Here is an 18,023-nt window from a genome sequence, read left to right on the forward strand (position 1 = left end):
GGAGCCCTCAGTGGAGTAAGGGTGAAGCTGCCGTTGCCGGCTGCTCCTTTTCTACCCCCACCATGTTGGTGCACTTATTTCGGGTCGGGATTCGGGGTAGCCCCGTCGCAGGCAAGCCACCACTATCCCTCCGCTTCCAGACATTCTCGGCCGTCAGGTAAAAAGGGACAAACCTACTGGGAGCGCGGGCCATTGACCGGCCGGCAGGGCGTGGGGACCGCCGGGAGATGGAGTCCCAGGCTCGCGCAACGCCTGCTGGGAGTTATAGGCCGGCCCGGCCCGGGGTTGAATGTCACTCCCCCGGGGATTGGCCTCAATTATTTAGAGCGAGACCTAGGTGCCAGCAGGAGGCTCGGCGCGTCTGTATCTGCATGTGTGCTGGACGGAGGGGGCGTTCTGGCCGGTGACCACGCTAGGTCTCTTCCCACCAGCGGGCGCCGTGCTGCACAGGTGTCGGGCCCCCGTTTCCGGCCCCAGTCCTCGTTCTTGGAATTGGTCTGGCGATGTGGACAAAAATTATTAGTGTCCGGAGACATTTAGTATTGCTGTTGTTCCAAAAATTCAGTGTGAACTGAACAAAAATGGTTACTAAATCGGGATAGTTTCAGCAGAGATAGTCAATTTGGTAACGCGTATGTATGTGTTCTTGTATGCTCTATACACGTTCGTCTCAAGAGAGAAAGACACAGGTGGGAAACGAACATGTACCCTGAAACTGCCACTCCGCTGTAAATGCTTTATGAGAAGCGACTGATGCCTTTCTAATCCTGGAGTGAAGAACCCGAGAGCCAGGCAGGCAGCAGATTCGTAGGGGCGGGTGGATGTGGGCTTGTGTCCTTTGGAAAGCCCGTCTGACTGATGGAGGGCGAGATGGGCGGAGCTGCAGCTAGAAGTACCGGTGCTGGGAAGTAATCTGCCAGTTCTTGGCAGTGACCAAGCACTGCTTAGACCTTAGTTTGGAGAAGATGAGAAAAGCTGGAAAGTGGCCATGGTAAATTATTAAAAGGCTTGAAAACAGTCCTTAGGAAAAGAGTAAGGGTGTCGATGTTTTTTAACCAGAGCGAAACTCCAGAAAAGACATCAAACAACGTTTTACTATTTGTGTGTTCATAGTGTAGTGTTTTTAAAACGTCAGATCACAACACAATAGTTCATAAAGTGAATTTAGTGAGTCTGAATCATTTAAAAGTGAATATAATGGAATATGTGTTAAAAACAAAGTAGGGGGACTTCTCTGGTGGCGCAGTGGTTAAGAATCCGCCTGCCAATGCAGGGGATATGGGTTCGATCTCTGGTCCGGAATGATCCTACATGCCGCGGAGCAGCTAAGCCCCTGCACCACAACTACTGAGCCTGCGCTCTAGAACCCATGAGCTACAACTACTGAGCCCACATGCCACAAGTCCTAAAGCCCGCATGCCTAGAGCCCGTGCTCCACAACAAGAGAAGCCACCGCAATGAGAAGCCTGCGCACCGCAACCAAGAGTAGCCCCCGCTCGCCGCAACTAGAGAAAGCTCACGCGCAGCAACGAAGACCCAATGCAGCCAAAAATAAATATATTAATTAATTAATTTTAAAAATTAGGGAGGGAATTCCCTGGTGGTCCAGTGGTTAGGACTTGGTGCTTTCACTGCCGGGGCCCGGGTTTAATCCTTGGTGGGGAAACTAAGAACCTGCGAGCCGCACAGGACAGCCAAAAAAAATGAGGGGAAGTACTGTTTTGTGAAGCATTTCAGTTTTCTGTGACATTGTGCCGGATCACAAAGCAAAACATATTTGTTACCGTTACCCACAGTAAGTCTAAAACTTTGCAAACGCTGCAGCAGCGAGTCAGGGCAGCTTGTTCTGCATTTCTAATGAGAGCATGTGCTCAAGAAACATAACCATTTGCTGAACACTGTTATGTACCAGAGCTCTGCTAAGTGCTGGGGATACGGTGGTGAATAAGATAGGGCTTCCCGCCATCAAGGAATATATGGTCTAATGAGGAAGAGGGGCATTTACACAGGGCAGAAGGACATTGAGCTTCTCCGTTTATATTTTGGATAGATATAAAGAACACAGTGGAAGACAGGCAGGTGGATGGGGTCGGGGGAGGTGTAATATAGAGTTGGCAAGAAGCCCAGGCCTCCCTGAAACAAGGGAAGGATGAGATGGAGTGTGTAGTTAGGAGGGTCTGGAAATATGAAAGGCCATCATAGTAAAGAAGAAACCTTTCATCTATTTGTTTTTTAAAAGCCTCTCCTCATCAATAATCTCATTTGGATCTTTGATCGTCCTACCATATACTCTTGGCCAGATAACTTATGCTTCTAACAGGCCTCCCTATAGCCACTCCTGTCATTCTCCAGCTCACTCCCCTCTGCAGTGATCTTTAAAATGCAATTATGGGGACTTCCCTGGTGGCGCAATGGTTAAGAATCCGCCTACCAATGCAGGGGACACGGGTTCAATCCCTGGTCTGGGAAGATCCCACATGCTGCGGAGCAGCTAAGCCCGCGAGCCACAACTACTGAGCCTGCGAGCCACAACTACTGAAGCCCGCGCACCTAGAGCCCGTGTTCTGCAACAAGAGAAGCCACTGCAATGAGAAGCCTGTGCAGTGCAAGGAAGAGTAGCCCCCACTCGCAGCAGTGAAGACCCAACACAGCCAAAAATAAATAAATTTTTTAAAAAATTTTTTTATTAAAAAAATGCAATTATGATTATGGTCCTCGTTGCCCTCTCAAGTCCAGGTGTTTTAAAAGGATGGTAATGGCTCCCCCCACCCCACCCCCAGCCTCCAGCCTCGGCAAGCTTTGTCGTTAGTCGTTTGTACCCACACGCACACTAAAGCTTAACTACCGCAGTGTAGTTACTCGGTCTGTACCGTTCACCCCCTCTTCCTGTTCCACAGAGCAGGGCACTGACGCACAGTAGGCTGCGGCCCTATGTTGCCATCTGCAGGTACCGGAACTGCAGGAAAGGGGTGATCTTGGCCTATCCCAAGATGACAAGATACGTTATTTGGATTTTATTTCTTTTTCTTCCTTCAGCTGACAGAGGGAGTCTGTCACCCTTTCCTTCCTTGCCCTGTCACGTAAGCGCTCAAGGCCAGGAAGGAGACAGGGCGATGGGATATATAATAAGCTTCCGACCAGTGGTCAGAGACTTGGATCCAGGCCTGGCCCTGCCACACATAACCTTGGGCTCATCACACATGGCAGCATAGGATGAGCCTGGATTCTGGAGTCAGACAGCAGGGCTCCTCTCTTGTCCTAGTTCTGCTGCCTGGGGACAAATGATTTCAGCTCTCAGCCCTGCAGGATTTTGTCATCTATCAAGTGAGAATACTGGCCTCTCCCTCCCAGGGATGTGAGGATCAAACAGAGTGGACTGATGACTTGGTGAGGTGGGGGGGCACTGTCCCTCTCCGAGCTGCATTCACTGGGAACTTCTGTGTTCTCCACTGTAAGGCGAGCGCCGTCCAGCTCTGATGTCCCGTGATTCTGAGAGAGCAGGGCTTGGAGCCGCTCACTGGCTGGGGCCCGCCGTCTGAGAGGCGAGCAGCGAGAACACCTTTACCGCTCGACTGCTCTCCACTGGGCGTGTTCGTCTCAGAAACCTAGGTGCTTCAGAGCCGCCCTGAGAAGGGCAGGGTGGGCCGTTGCGAGAGGAGCTGCTGCTCTCCAGAGGGCTGAGCCGAGAGCTCGGCCGCTTTGTTGTTCAGCTGGGGGCCAGCTGGGCCCTCGAGCCCTCAGTGCCCTTCTCTCCCTGCAGGTCCCGCGATGGCCGCCCCAGCTCCTGCCTCCTCGGGGCCGTGGCCCGGCTGCAGCCCCAGCTCCGGGCCTGCCTCCCTCGAGCCCCCCCAGCTCCCAGCCGCAGCCCCTCTGCCTGGCTCTGGGTTGGGGGAGTCCTCCTGGGCCCCGTGATCCTGAGTAAGTGCCCCCGCCGCGGCCTTGTGGCACTCTGTGAGGCAGAAGCGGCCCCTCCGGCCCGCTCCGGACCCCGTGTCGTGGAGCCCCGCTTCAACTGGAAGCTCTTCTGGCAGTTTCTACGCCCCCATCTGCTGGTCCTGGGGGCAGCCATCATGGTGAGGTTTTCTCCCGCCCCGCCCCACGCCAGGGACAGGGAAGAACCCAGCCAGGGGTTCGCGGAAGCCCCAGCCAGAGCCGCCTAGGGACAGCTTTCCTGCCTGGCCGAATCTCAGAGGAGACCTCGGGAAGCAGCGGGGCTGGGGGTCACCAGGAGGACCTGCACAGGGCAGCTGGGTGAACAGGGTCCAGGGGTCCCCTGGGGCTGGCAGCTGGGCTTTAACTCTCCGAGAGACACAGGAGCCCCCAAAGCGTGGGCAGTAGTGGGAGAGGAAGGGCCGGGGTTAGGGAAGAGCGTGGTCCCCCTGTAAACGTCTGTCTCCCACCCCCCAAGCTGGCACTGGGCGCAGCACTGGTGAATGTGCAGATCCCCCTGCTTCTGGGTCAGCTGGTGGAGATCGTGGCCAAGTACACGAGGGACCACGTGGGCAGCTTCCTGACTGAGTCCCGGAACCTCAGCACCCACCTGCTCATCCTTTACGGCCTCCAGGTACAGCAGAAGGGAGGGCCCGGGGGCCGCCAGCGGAACCGCGCGGGCGCCCCTGAGATCCTGGCCTCTCTCCCAGGGCCTGCTGACCTTCGGGTACCTGGTGCTTCTGTCCCGCATCGGCGAGCGCATGGCTGCGGACATGCGGAGGGCCCTCTTCAGCAACCTGCTCCGGTACTGCCAGCCTCGGGATGTGGGGTGCAGTGGTGGCGGGGACCAAGCGGCCCTCGGGGGGGGACTGGTGAATGCCTAGGGGCGGGGCCTCATACTGAGGTCGTGTCTCCCTCTTCTCCCCCACCCGCTGCCCCCGTGTCCCACTGCCAGACAAGACATTGCTTTCTTCGATGCTAAAAAGACAGGGCAGCTGGTAAGCCGATTGACGACTGACGTGCAGGAGTTTAAATCATCCTTCAAACTCGTCATCTCCCAGGTCAGCGCCCAGGGCCCCCCACGCTCACTCACACGCGCATGCTCCCTAGTGCGGATGCAGCAGGCCAGTCCTGCCCACCCCATCCCCCGCCCCACCCTTGGGCCCTGCGCCCAGGCTCATGCCGAAGCGAGAAGCCTGCTGTCTGGTGAGGGTGCGGGTGAGGGAAGAGGGACGTTCCCAGCAGGAGGTGCCATGGCAGCGTCCGGGGTCGAGACAGGCTGTTTCTCTCCCGTTCTGAAATCCTACGTCCCCGGAAAACCGTCGCAAGAAGGAAGGCTCAGATGAGCCTGTCCTGGCCCAGCTTGCCCAGAGCAGAATCACCACCTTGCCCCCGGAATGCCGGGCACGCCGGCAGGAGAGGGCGCGATGGCTTTCTGCTCTGTTCCTGATGTCCTCTCCTCTTCCCCCCGCGTTGTCACTGACCCCTAGCCGTCCCTGGGCGGCATCACCAGGCAATTCTCTCTTTTTTTATTTTTTGGCCGCGCCTCATAGCTTGTGGGATCTTAGTTCCCCGACCAGGGATTGAACCCGGGCCCCGCAGTGAAAGCACCAAGTCCCGACCACTGGACGGCCAGGGAATTCCCCAGGCGATTCTCTTTCTGTTCAGTTTCTAGAGCAGAAGAGAATAAAAGTGGAATTTGTCCCGGGGGAGGATGCCTCGGTCCGCAGGCATTCTCCTCACGCCTGCGCATCAGGAAGGGGTTACGCTCTGTGACCAGTGGACTGTCGGTTGGCCTCCCGGGGGTCAGACCTATGGCCTTGGCCTTGTGAGTGGAGAGCTAGCTGTAGCCAGCTGACTCTTGCCGAGTTCCCCACATCATGTTGCTGATGCCAGACGCCCTCCTGTCCGCTCCCCAGGGGCTGCGCAGCTTCACGCAGGTGGCCGGCTGCCTGGTGTCCCTGTCCATGCTCTCCACGCGCCTCACCCTGCTGCTGATGGTGGCCACGCCTGCCCTGATGGGCGCTGGCACCCTCATGGGCTCAGCTCTCAGAAAATTGTCTCGCCAGTGTCAGGAGCAGGTACCAGCATTCCCGCCCGTCCTCTTCTCTGCCCTGTACTCCTCTGTCACCCCTCCGTGTCTCCATCCCGGCACCCTGACTCCTGGACTCCCCACAGGTCGCCAGGGCAACGGGTGTGGCAGATGAGGCCCTGGGCAACGTACGGACCGTGCGAGCCTTCGCCATGGAGCAGCGGGAAGAGGAGTGAGTGCCGGGTGGGGGTGGAGCCCAAAGCGGTGGCAGGGGGGCGGCCTCCCCAGATGCACCTCCCCCCACCCCGCGTCGCAGCCTGCCTGCTTCCTGAGGGCTGGGCTCGGCTTCTGTCGCAGACGCTATGGAGCGGAGCTGGGGGGGTCCCGCTCTAAGGCAGAGGAGCTGGGCAGAGGCATCGCCTTGTTCCAGGGGCTCTCCAGTATCGCCTTCAACTGTGAGTGAGCGAGGCCCTACCGGGGGACCTGGGCTGTGGCTTGGGCTGAGCTCGGAGGAGCGAAGGACGGGTCCCAGCAGGGCGGGCGACGGGCGGCTCTCCACCTGCTCGAGGTCCTTCACATGTGTCTCGAGGGCCAGTCAGCCGGCCTCTGGAAGCTGCTGCCGCCGGCAGGCAGTGGGCAGGGAGACCCAGTGTCACAGCCGAGCCGTGTACAGCGCGCTGCTGGGCCGCCCCCGAGGGAGCCGTGGAGGTGCCCCCAACCCACTCGTTGCCAGATGACGAGACAGAGGCAGAGACCACTCAAGTGACTTACCTGAAGTCCAGTCAGTGGGGAGTACAGCAGGGACTGGCACTGGGGACCAGCACGTGGGCCAGGCTCTGTCCTCTGCCCTCCGCTGCTTCCTCCTTGAACCCCTGTCCTTGCCCCACTCAGGCATGGTCTTGGGCACCCTGTTTATTGGGGGCTCCCTCGTGGCCGGACAGCAGCTGACGGGGGGAGACCTCATGTCCTTCCTGGTGGCCTCCCAGACAGTGCAGAGGTGAGTGTGGGGCCGTTCCCTTTCCTAAGGGGCCCAGCTGGGCCAGGGGCCGGGGGTGCCAGTCTGCTGCGGGAACAGCTACCAGGTCCCCTGGCGAAGCTCCGGGCTGGGGATGGGGAGCCCCTGCCTTCGTCCAGAGCCCGCTCGGGGCTCCCAGCAGCCCCTGCAGCCTAACTCGCTGACCGTACACTCGGAAACGCAGTTGCCATCTTCGCCTTCCAGACAATTCTTCGATGAGCCTTTTTTTGGGTCCTTTTTTCTTTTTCTTTGGCCACACCACGTGACATGTGAGATCCTAGTCCCCCGACCAGGGATCGAACCCATGCTCCCTGCGGTGGAAGCATGGAGTCTTAACCACTGGACCACCGGGGAAGTCCCAAGCCTTTTTCTTTTTCTTTCTTTTTTCGTGGCTGCGTTGGGTTTTCGTTGCTGAGTGGGAGCTACTTTTAGTTGCAGTGCACAGGCTTCTCATTGTGGTGGCTTCTCGTTGCAGAGCACGGGCTCTAGGCACACAGGCTTCAGTAGTTGTGGCTCGCGAGCTCTAGAGCGCAGACTCAGTAGTTGTGGCGCATGGGCTTAGTTGCTCCGTGGCATGTGGGATCTTCCCAGACCAGGGCTCGAACCCATGTCCCCTGCATTGGCAGGCAGATTCTTTTTTTTTTTTTTTTTTGCTGTATGCAGGCCTCTCACTGTTGTGGCCTCTCCCATTGCGGAGCACAGGCTCCGGACACGCAGGCTCAGCGGCCATGGCTCACAGGCCCAGCCGTTCCGCGGCACGTGGGATCCTCCCAGACTGGGGCACAAACCCGTGCTCCCTGCATCGGCAGGTGGACTCTCAACCACTGCGCCACCAGGGAAGCCCGACACGCTTTTTAAGAGCTGGCCTCCCACCCTCTGCCTGACCTTCCCCTGCAGGTCCCACCCTGCTGGCTCACTGGATCCCATCTGCCCGCAGGCACCAGAGCTCCCCGCTGGCTCTGCCACAAGAGTGCCCAGGGTGGGCCTGCTCCCCTCCCCTGTCCCTTCCAAGCTAAGTTCCTAGCAGCTCCTTCTGCTGTTTCTCCTCACTGTTTCCCCGCCATATACCATGTATACCAAAACACATAAAACATAAATATGTGTTAGATAAACAATTACAGTAAATATGGTAGAATAAATAATTGAAGAGTGGGGGGGCTCCCCTGGTGGCGCAGTGGTTGAGAGTCTGCCTGCCAATGCAGGGGACACGGGTTCGTGCCCCGTTCCGGGAAGATCCCACATGCCGCGGAACGGCTGGGCCCGTGAGCCTTGGCCGCTGGGCCTGCACGTCCGGAGCCTGTGCTCCGCAACGGGAGAGGCCACGACAGTGAGAGGCCCGCGTACTGCAAAAAAAAAGAAAAAGAAAGAAAGAAAGACAAGTTAGATAAGCAATTACCGTAAATATGGTAGAATAAATAATTGAAGAGTGAAGACCTGTGTTAGCAACCAGCCACGTCCAGAAGATAGAACATCAGCTCAGACGCCCCTCTGGGTCCCTTCCTCGTTATTCCCGACGCCGACGGTCCTTGTGTCATGGCTCTGCCCCGTGGCTTACCACCTGTGCGAGTGTCCGCCGTTTCTTCCAGAATCCCTCACCATCAGCCTTATTAATATTGTCCTGGGCAGAATGGAGCTAAGCTGGAGGCAGGCAGGTAGAAAAGACTCCCTTTCTCAGCCCCAGACCCAGCATTCCACAAAGACCAGATACCACCCATTTCTGCTCAGTGCTTCCTAATCTGGGCCCATTCAGACCCTCTCTTGTCCTGGGCAGCCTCACCCCTCCTTCCCGCAGGCCCAGGCACTGATCCCTGGTGGCCTTGGGACTAAGAAGGTCTGGCTGTTCCGAGGTGGAACTTGGGCGGCCCCCTGCTGCCCCTCCCCCGGTGCTGACCCAGACGAGCACCACTGGCTCCCTTCACGGTCACCCTACCGTGCTCAACGGGGCAGGGGCAGAAAGTCTCCCCCGGCGGACGGCAGCCCCCCCGTCCCAGGCCTGGCCCCGCTCCCTCAGACTCGCCTTGCCCTGGGCCCCTCCCCTTCATGGCCTGCGTCCAGACCCTTTCCTTTCCTCCCCGCTGCACTGCCTAGCCCGTTGGCAGAGCCGTGTCACAGACTTCAGAGAGCCTGTCTCGCAGGCTGCTAGGTGCTAGGTGGGGCGGCTTCCCCAGCCACAGGCCTCAGGCGCAGACTAACTTGCTGTCCTGGCTCTTCTCGGGAAGTTCTCCGGGCGTTTCCTTGCGGGCTCCCCCCCTCCCCCACCCCCGGTGCTGGGAGAAGTGAGATCCTAGGGAGTCAGTCTTGCCTCCTCTTCTCTTCGAGAAGAACCCGCATGCACAATCGGAGACGCACAGTCACGGGCTGGCCTGGCCCGTGACTAAGCGGGGGGCCGGTGACTCAGGAGTAGTGACTCACCTTCCTCCTAGCACGGCAGCCCCGCACGACGATGAGGAGGTGACCCACCGTCTGGACAGATGGACACTTGCACCTCTGCTCACACAGGGCGGAGCCCGTGATGACATATCCTCAGGGAATTTTGAGTTCCCTCTGTGGTCCAATGTCTTCTGTTTCCTTCTTTCTCTAGAAGGAGTAACATGCTTTTTCCACCTTCCTTAGCCCTTGCTTCCCCCGGGAGTGGACAGCGCTAGGTCTGACCCCCTTGGTGGGCCTCACAGCCCCTCCCTGCAGGCTGCGGGCAGCGTGGAGTCCGGCCCCGCCGCGCCCTGCGCCTGCCTTCCCTGTTTCCTCCCTGGAGCCCGGCCCTCAGGTACTGATGACTGTCAGCCCATCCGGGCCAGGAGGGAGCGTGGCCCTGAAAGGAGAAGTTACTTGCCAGGAGACCTCCCCAGTGGTGCCGGATTCCAGGGCGCCTAGGGCCCCAGTTTTCGGGAACTACCTCTGCGTTTGGCTTCCGGCCGCCTGTTTCCTCGCCTCACCCAACACGTCCCCCACGCAGCTGAGACCCAGACCTGCCTCTCTGGCGCTGGCCCGCCTTCTCTCAGGCCCTCCTCATCCCCCTCTTTCAACCCTCCTCTTTTACTCGCAGGTCCATGGCCAACCTCTCTGTCCTGTTTGGCCAGGTGAGTGGCAGAGCTGGGTGGGTCCAAGGATGTGGATGCGGTGCCTGGGCTGGAATCCCGTCAGCCACTGATGTCACTTGTGTGCCGTGGGAATTGGGTGTCCGGCGGAGGGGATACGACAAGCCCCTCCCCCGCCGCCAAGTGGGAGTCCAGGAGGTGCTGCCCATTCCCTGGGACCCCATGCCTCCCTCACGCAGACTTTAACCCCCCTCCCCAGGTGGTGCGGGGGCTCAGTGCAGGCAGCCGGGTCTTCGAGTACATGACGCTGAGCCCGCGCATCCCACTGTCCGGCGGCCACTGCATCCCCAGGGAGCACCTGCGCGGCTCCATCACCTTTCACAACGTCTGCTTCAGGTTAGCGTCAGTGCTGGGCGCAGGGGTATTTCTCTGCGGGTTGAGGGCAGGAGAGGGAGCCTGTCTGGGGACCTGTGGGTCAATGTCTCCCTCTAAGTAAGCCCCCCTTGGGGGTGCAGGGAGACTTTGGGAGGGACCCGGGCAACAAGGGGCCAGGAACCCGGTCTGACTGAGGGTCTCTTGGTTCCTCCCAGTTACCCCTGCCGTCCCGGCTTCCAGGTGCTCAGAGACTTCACCCTCACGCTGCCCCCGGGCAAGATTGTGGCCCTGGTGGGCCAGTCCGGGGGAGGTAAGAGGAGCCCGCCACCCTCCCACCTGTGACTTCTCCCTGTGGGAGCCACTCAGTGTGGAAGGAGGGGCCCCTCCACTGCCACCGGGGGCGTCCCTGTCCCGGACATGCTCCAGAAACCCATGCCCCCCTCCCGAACCCCCAGGAAAGACCACCGTGGCTTCCCTGCTTGAGCGCTTCTACGACCCCACGGCGGGCATGGTGACACTGGATGGGCAGGACCTGCGCACCCTCGACCCCTCCTGGCTCCGGGGTCAGGTCATCGGCTTCATCAGCCAGGTGCCTGCTTCTCTCAGTCCCTGCGGCCTGGGCCCCTCCCCCTTCCCAGCCCCGTCACCTGCTGCTCTCCTGGGGGCACGGGGGTGAGCTGGCTCTCTTCACCAGTCCCCAGCGTTCACTGGGGTCCCAGCGACTGCAGCTCTGCCCTTGGAACCCTGTTCCTCGATGTAAAAGGTCCAAGCAGGTGGAAATGGGGTGGCCGTTTTAGGATCCCTGGGTTCTGTGGTGTCCAGAAGGTCTGGACACCCACACGGTGTTGCCGGGCACTGCTGGTGGCTCACCCACCAACCAAGGCCCCGCAGCCCCGCTCTGAAGCTCTCAGCCCCACTGCTTTCCCAGCGAGCGTCCACCTCCCCCCACCCCCCATGTGTGGATAGAGGGCGCCCTTTTGGCAGGAGAAAGCCAAATTGTAAAACCCTTCCCTGCCCATCTCCCCAGAGACGGGGGACCCTGCCGGGCCAGCTGGCCTTGCTCTCCCAGCCGCCTTCCCGCTCCCTTTCTCAAGGGGCTCCATGCCATGCAGGAGCTCGGCTTCTTCCCCCTTTGATGGACCTCTCTGTGTTTGACCTGTAACTTTGAACTGCCCCTACCTGCCCTCCAAGTGGTCCTGTTCTGGCCGAAACAGCTTCTGCTGATGCGCCCCTCAGAGGTTCAGGGCAAAATCAGAATGTTTCCGGTGGACCCTCCACCTCCCACCCCCAGGAGCCAGTCCTGTTCGGAACAACAATCATGGAGAACATCCGTTTCGGGAAGCTGGACGCCTCCGACGAAGAGGTTTACGCAGCTGCCCGGGAAGCCAATGCACATGAGTTCATCACCAGCTTCCCCGAGGGATACAACACCGTCGTGGGTGAGTTCAGAGACAGCATCCTGCGGGGGTCCGCGGGGCCCACGTGCGAGGCTGGGATCCGGGGGGCAGGAACACAGTCACAGCATCGGGGAAGACCAGACAACAACCATGGCCGAGTGGGACAGAGGCGACTCTGTGGGGACAGGGGAGACGAGGCCCATGCAGTTCAGGCACAGGCAGCCTGCAGGGACAGGAGCGTGACGGAGGGCAGGGGCACAAGTGATCCGTGACGTGGGGACTCTTCAGAGCTCGCCACGTCAGCACCCAAGACCTGACCAGAAGCAAGGGGGTGTTACCTCCTTGTAATTGTTTATCCTTCAACGAAAGGTGCTCCCCCTGGCTCTCCGTAGGGGCGGGTTTGGTTGAGCCAGTCTGTCTTCTGACTTACCCAGAAGAGGGCTCTGGTGGTTCTGGAGCGTTGCAGCGTTGCAGCACCGCACTGGAGTCTTCGCAGTGCGGCCTGCACTTCGTGTGCTCCTCTCAGAGGCCTTTTTTTCAGCCTTTGGGCTCATGTTTATCGTCCAGGGTCTCTTGGCTCTGTTGCAGAATGTTCCAGCATATCTCACGGCACAGGCATATCCAAGGTTCTCAACTCCTCTCGAAACCTAGTCCTGAGCCTGGCTGAGCTTAGCCTTCCGAGTGGCGCCCCCTCTGTGGGTAGCCGTCCTTCGTGTTCCGTGTTACTCACTGCTCGGATTCCTGCGGACCCCGCCCTGACGGGAGGAGCCGGGCCCACTCCTCTCTGTGCGCGCGCATTGTACCCCTGACCCCGTGCACTCGCGGGCTGCCCGGGGCTGCAGCCTGCCCCCCTGCTCTGTGACTGCAGAGTCACCTGAAGCTCTCTTTGGCAACCAGGCTGCCACCTCTGCTGTTCTCTGTGGGCATTTTGGACCCCCATATGGTCTTCCCAGAATGCCCAGGTGGGTTTTGAATCCCACTGTTCTGCCACCCCCTACCCCACCGCAGGAGTCACATCTGGATCCTAGATGTCCCCACAGCAGCAGAGAGCCAGGAGGCCAGGAGAAGGCGGCTAGCGCTGCAGGGCCAGGGCAGGGGGTGGGACCCAGGCCCGTCATGGCTCCGAGCCCCTGCCCTGGTGTGTGGGTGGAGCTCAGCGACACCTCTGAGCATCCCTGAGCCCCGCTGCGTTCACGACCCGTCGTCGTGTGAGTGCCTGTGCACGTTTGCACGGGGACGTGGGATCGTGGTGCCGCCAGGCATCACCCTGCCCTCAGAGGCAGGACGAATGCGCACAGGGCCAGGGCAGGGCCCTGAGGGGCCAGGCGGGAAGCGCCAGACGGCCCCGGTGACCATCTGCAGGGCCGCCCCCGAGTGCAGAGCTGAGCGCCACTCCAGGCCCCGCCCTATCCCCTCCCTCCCCAGGCGAGCGGGGCGCAACCCTGTCTGGTGGCCAGAAGCAGCGCCTGGCCATCGCCCGAGCCCTCGTCAAGCAGCCCTTAGTGCTGATCTTGGATGAGGCGACCAGCGCACTGGACTCGGAGTCTGAGAGGCTGGTGCAGGAGGCCCTGGACCGCGCCAGTGCTGGCCGCACCGTGCTGGTCATCGCCCACCGGCTCAGCACCGTGCGTGGGGCCCACCAGATCGTCGTCATGGCCCACGGCCGGGTCTGCGAGGTCAGCTGGGGCCCGGGGAGCAGGTCAGGGGGCTGGCACGGCTTCAGCCACGGACACAGTGGGACGGGCGGCTCAGCTGAGCTGTGTGAGGGTCTGGCCTGGCCCTGGGGCCTTGGGCTCATAGTCTGAAAGCAGCACCCGTGTGGATTCAGGAGTTCCTGCCCTTTGATAAGCCCTGGCCTCTCGGGGCCCCAGCTTCTTCCTCTGTCCCCTGGGGTGGGGCAGTGAGTAGAGCTGCAGCGTGGCTCCCAGGATCAAAGGCGAAAGTTCTCAGAGAAGTGTTCGCTGCTGGGGGAGGGGCCCAGGGGCTGAGGCACAGAAGAGGCCGCACCAGGGACCCTGATCAGGGCCCAGGCAGGAGCAGCCCAGAGGCTGTGTCTGCAGCAGGGCTTGGGGGCTGTATGGGGCCCGGCTCACAGCCCCCTGGCCACTCGCGCTGGGCGAGGGGCACTGGGCCTTGTAAGAAAGACAGGGGGACCCAGATGCTCTTCCACGATCTAGCTCAGCTGACAAATACAGATGCGCCAGTGGCAATCCGTAATCAGCTGTGCTTTGGTTTCATACTCGCCTCAGGACTGACGCTGGCTTAGGTGAAGCCGTGCCCAACGGCTCATGAGAAGCTGGCCCTCCAAGGGCTCTGAACTCTGAGCTGGGTTGGGGTGACCGTCTGCCCCTCTTCCTCTCTCCAGGTGGGGACCCATGAGGAGCTCCTAAAGAAGGGCAGGCTCTATTCGGAGCTCATCCGGAGACAGGCCCTAGATGCCCCGCCTCTTGAGACGCCCAGGGGCCACGGGAAGCAGCACCCCAAGTCCTGAGAGGTCTGGTCACCGCCGTGCATCCGTGCCCAGGGCCAGGGCTCAGCTCAGGGGGGATCCCGGGCACCGAGCCCCCAGGTGGGCCAGCATGCTGGGGTGGGGCCTACTGCCATCGCTCCCCTGCTCGCAGCGAAACCCGGGCCAGGCGCCGGGCTGGGCGAGGTTGGGCGCACTCCTCCTGCCAGAGCTGAGAGCCCCTGGCTGCACGGCGGGCCCCTGCTCTGTCCCCTCCCTTTGCCAAGCCCTCCCCGACCCCTCTCCCAGCCCTGCCGAGCCTCCCCCTGTACCCGACAGGCTAAAGGTGTGCAGGCCGCAGCTGCAGGGAATTTTCACAAGTCAGCACCGGGGGTGGGAGTAGGGACTCGCCCCAGGATTCGTCCCACACCAGTACCAGGACCTCGGCCTCCTCTGCGGAATCCCGACAGGCCTCTCAGGGCCCTGCGAGAAGGCGCCCACCCACTGAGCCAGCCCTTCAAACCCGCAGCCCACATCTTGGGAACAACTTCCCTTCCTTCTCCTTGTGCCTTTACACAGTCCTTTCTCTAGATTGTGCCCTCCCCCCATCTAAACAGGACGGGGGCCTAACAGGCCCCCTGGCTCTTGGGGAGGGCGAGGAGGGGCGGGCAGCTGTGGTCTGATCCACAAGAGGTTCTGCCCCAGCCCCGTGCGCCTTGAGCCCGTCATCCGGTGAGATTGTGGACCGCCACCCTCTATGTGAGGACACTTACCTCTGAAAGGGACAGAAGAGGACATGCACCCCAAACTCCAGCCACGGGGGACGTCCAGTGCTAACAGTCACCACAGCACTGAGGAGCAGCTGATGCTAAGCCCCTTGGGCTGACAGAATACAAAATCCGTCCGGCAAGGAGCGGTCCCTGCCCGACCGGCCTCCCTGGCGTGGTCAGACGGGGTCCCTGGAGCAGGTGGGACCAGAGCCTCACTTTGAAAGAGGATAGGCCAGCTGCCCAGGTGGCACAAGCCCTGTGACCCCAAAGCTGTGAATGGGGTGGGGCTGGACTCTTGTCCGCTTCTGGGGACCTAAGAGCAGCCAGGGTTTGCCCCCAGCCCTGGTCAGCTCCTAGAACCGGGCACCCCTCCTGCCTTGGTTCTGCTCGTGTCACATCCCACCAGGAAACCTTCCCCCTTCACAGCCACGTCTGGGCTGAAGACTCCATCATGAGTCCTGCACCCTGGCTTGAGAAAGAGGGGCCGTCCATGCTGGACCTTCAAGGCCAGCCAGACCTTTTGGATTTATCCCGTGGCATAGAAGGACGATGCCATGTTTCAGGGGTTGGCAGCAGGGGCAGCTGTGGCTGGAGGCCAGCCTGGAGGAGGCTGCAGCGGCTCAGCTGAGAGTGCCCACAGCCTCTTCTGGGTGTGGTTTAGGACCAGGTGCTACTTTAGGGAAATATCCCAGGGCCAAAGCCACCCTGGTTTCATGCGCTGCTTTCTTAATGATGAGAGGTCGCACCCCAGGGCAGGCCTGGCCCGGGAAGCAGAGCACGGGCTAGCTCCAGGTCGCTTTGCCACTAAACGCCTCCCTAGTGAGGGCAGCCAAGGGCAGGCCTCAACTCCCCGGCCGAGTCCATGCTGGCCTGCCTGGCCCCTCCTGGCCGAGGCCAGCTCGTGCTCTACCAGCAGCAGCCGCGGCCTCCAGCCACCCAGACGTCTTCTGACACCAGATTCTAGGTCTCTCCTTACCCCTGCAGGGTGGCCTCTCCAAATCCTGCCCCCCCACCCCCGCATCCCCTCTTTAGGGAAGTGGTGAGATCCATGGCGAGCCCTGAGCTGGAAGGCCCTGCGGTCAGCTGCACACTTGCTGTGTAGCCTTAACCTCAGCCTTGGCTCCTGCAGCTATTCCACGCAGACCGTAAACCTAGCTGCAACTTAATTTCGCGAGCTTCTTTTAAGAGTTTAATTAGAATAATCTGTGGTAAAGTACTTAGCCTCAGAAGCTGGTTACATCTGTGCAATAAACCCTGTTATTCACTCCTTCAAGGTGTGTGTTCATTAAGCACCTGCTGTGTGCCGCCCTGTCTGCCGGGGTGGGGGCGGTGAGGACATCCCTGCCCCCGTGAGACCTGCGGCGGTCTCATCAGGAGGACGGACAGGAGGCCAGGCGATCACAGCGCGACGTGATCATGTTCAGTTGGCGAACTACGTTCCACTCACTGCCGAGAGCCCATGGACCCTCGCCTCTAATGCTTTGTGGAGGGGCACGGAGTAGAAATAAATTGCAGTAAATAAATTAGCGGAGATAAATCTGCTTTCTCTCAGGCCTGCAGTGCAACTCCCAGCTCCACGGGGGCGGGTGAGCGTTTAAGCAAACGCAGGGCTTGACGCCAGTGAGGAGCAGCCCTGACAGCCCTCCGCGGCAGCGGCAGCGCTCTGCAGCTGCCTCCCGTCCCTCGTACCTTGGATTAGCAGGAACCCCGAGTCCCGCTTGAGGCCTTGCGCGCTGCAGCTCTGCCTTTCGGAGATGTCCTCTCTAGCCCCTGGGAGTCCGCCCCAGCCCGCCCCAGCGTCTCCTCGGCATCTCAGTCAAATGCCCCGGCTCCGCCCCCTCAAGGCCAGTGTCGCCATGCTGTGCTAGGCACTGTGGCCCAGGGCACCCCAGCCGGTTTGGGGGCAGCGTCTCTCCTCCTTTAGAAAAGCCCCCATGCAAAACAGGCACGCTCCATGTTATGATGGGAGCGCACAGCGGTGTAATGCCTACGGTGGGGAACTTTCTGCTATCAAATTACCCATGCAGTTGCCTCTTCTTGACCCAGCAGTTCTATTTCTAGGAGTTTATGTCTGTACGATGTTACTGAGAGCACCACTGTTTGTAATGGAAGACTGGAAACCCCCAGTGTCCATCAACAGGGGTGTGGTTATATAAATGATGGTACATCCACATAAATGAAATGCTACGCAGCCACTTAAAAAATGAGGACGTTTTCCAGGTACTGGATACCACATGGTCTCCAGAATGTTGTCAAGTGAAAAAAGATGTGACATCATAGGGCATCCATGTTACCTGGGAGGGCGTCACACGGGCACCCGTGTTATACTTGAAGGACGACAGGTGAGCCCACAGTCATTGTGGCACAGGCCAGCCCCCCAGACACGAGGGCCTGAGCATGGGGAGGTGGGAGAGAGGGTCACTGGGGACAGACCACCTCTGCACGTGGGGCCGGAGGAGACCCTGGCACCCAGGGTAGGCCGGGCCGCTGGGGGCTCAGAAGAGTCTGCTGATGCCAACTTCCCACCACTTTCCAGCCTGGTCAGGAGCCAGCTCCGCTCTGCGGAAGAGCAGATGATCTCGCGAGAGGTTAGGGGGACGGGCGGAGAGGGCAGAGGACGGGGACGGGGCCAAGGGTCAGCGACTGACCCTCAGGCCCGACATACGGGGGCTGCAGCTGGGGACCTAGAGGGCCCCGAGGGCACCCCCGGCCCCAAGTTCTCTCTCGGCTCCCCTCAAGCCTACCCGGGATCGCTGCGGCTTCCTGCTGGCGCCTCTGGTCTCCACAGCCAGGCCTCCCCCCCCCCCCCCCCGACGCTGCACTAATGGCTCCGCCTGGGGCCCCAGGGACCTCCCCGCCCCCCAGGCTGCTCTGCCAGCCCCCTTGCCCCCTCGCCGCTGAAACCCAATCCTCTGCTGCAGCTCCGGCTCAGCAGAACCGCCTCCAGCAGAGCCGCCCTGCTTGCCTCGTCGGCCGCACCCTACCTGCTCTCTGCCTCGGAGCCCCCGGCCCAGCACCGCGCC

General features: G+C 60.5%; 1 protein-coding gene across 1 annotated transcript; it reads left to right on the forward strand.

Annotated features, from left to right (window-relative positions):
• The first annotated feature begins 1 nt into the window (after window position 1).
• On the forward strand, window positions 2-16,527 carry ABCB8 (ATP binding cassette subfamily B member 8). The gene is made up of 16 exons (XM_060021113.1): window positions 2-157; window positions 3,761-4,073; window positions 4,409-4,564; window positions 4,641-4,735; window positions 4,886-4,991; window positions 5,850-6,011; window positions 6,109-6,194; window positions 6,320-6,417; window positions 6,854-6,959; window positions 10,021-10,054; window positions 10,272-10,408; window positions 10,603-10,697; window positions 10,843-10,976; window positions 11,679-11,826; window positions 13,210-13,460; window positions 14,150-16,527. Exons 1-16 carry the CDS (start codon window positions 63-65, stop codon window positions 14,273-14,275), a joined length of 2,142 nt encoding a protein of 713 aa, XP_059877096.1. The 5' UTR covers window positions 2-62; the 3' UTR covers window positions 14,276-16,527.
• Window positions 16,528-18,023: the final 1,496 nt, after the last annotated feature.

This window comes from Delphinus delphis, chromosome 9 (assembly GCF_949987515.2).
Source record: "Delphinus delphis chromosome 9, mDelDel1.2, whole genome shotgun sequence".
In the NCBI taxonomy this organism is placed as follows: domain Eukaryota; kingdom Metazoa; phylum Chordata; class Mammalia; order Artiodactyla; family Delphinidae; genus Delphinus; species Delphinus delphis.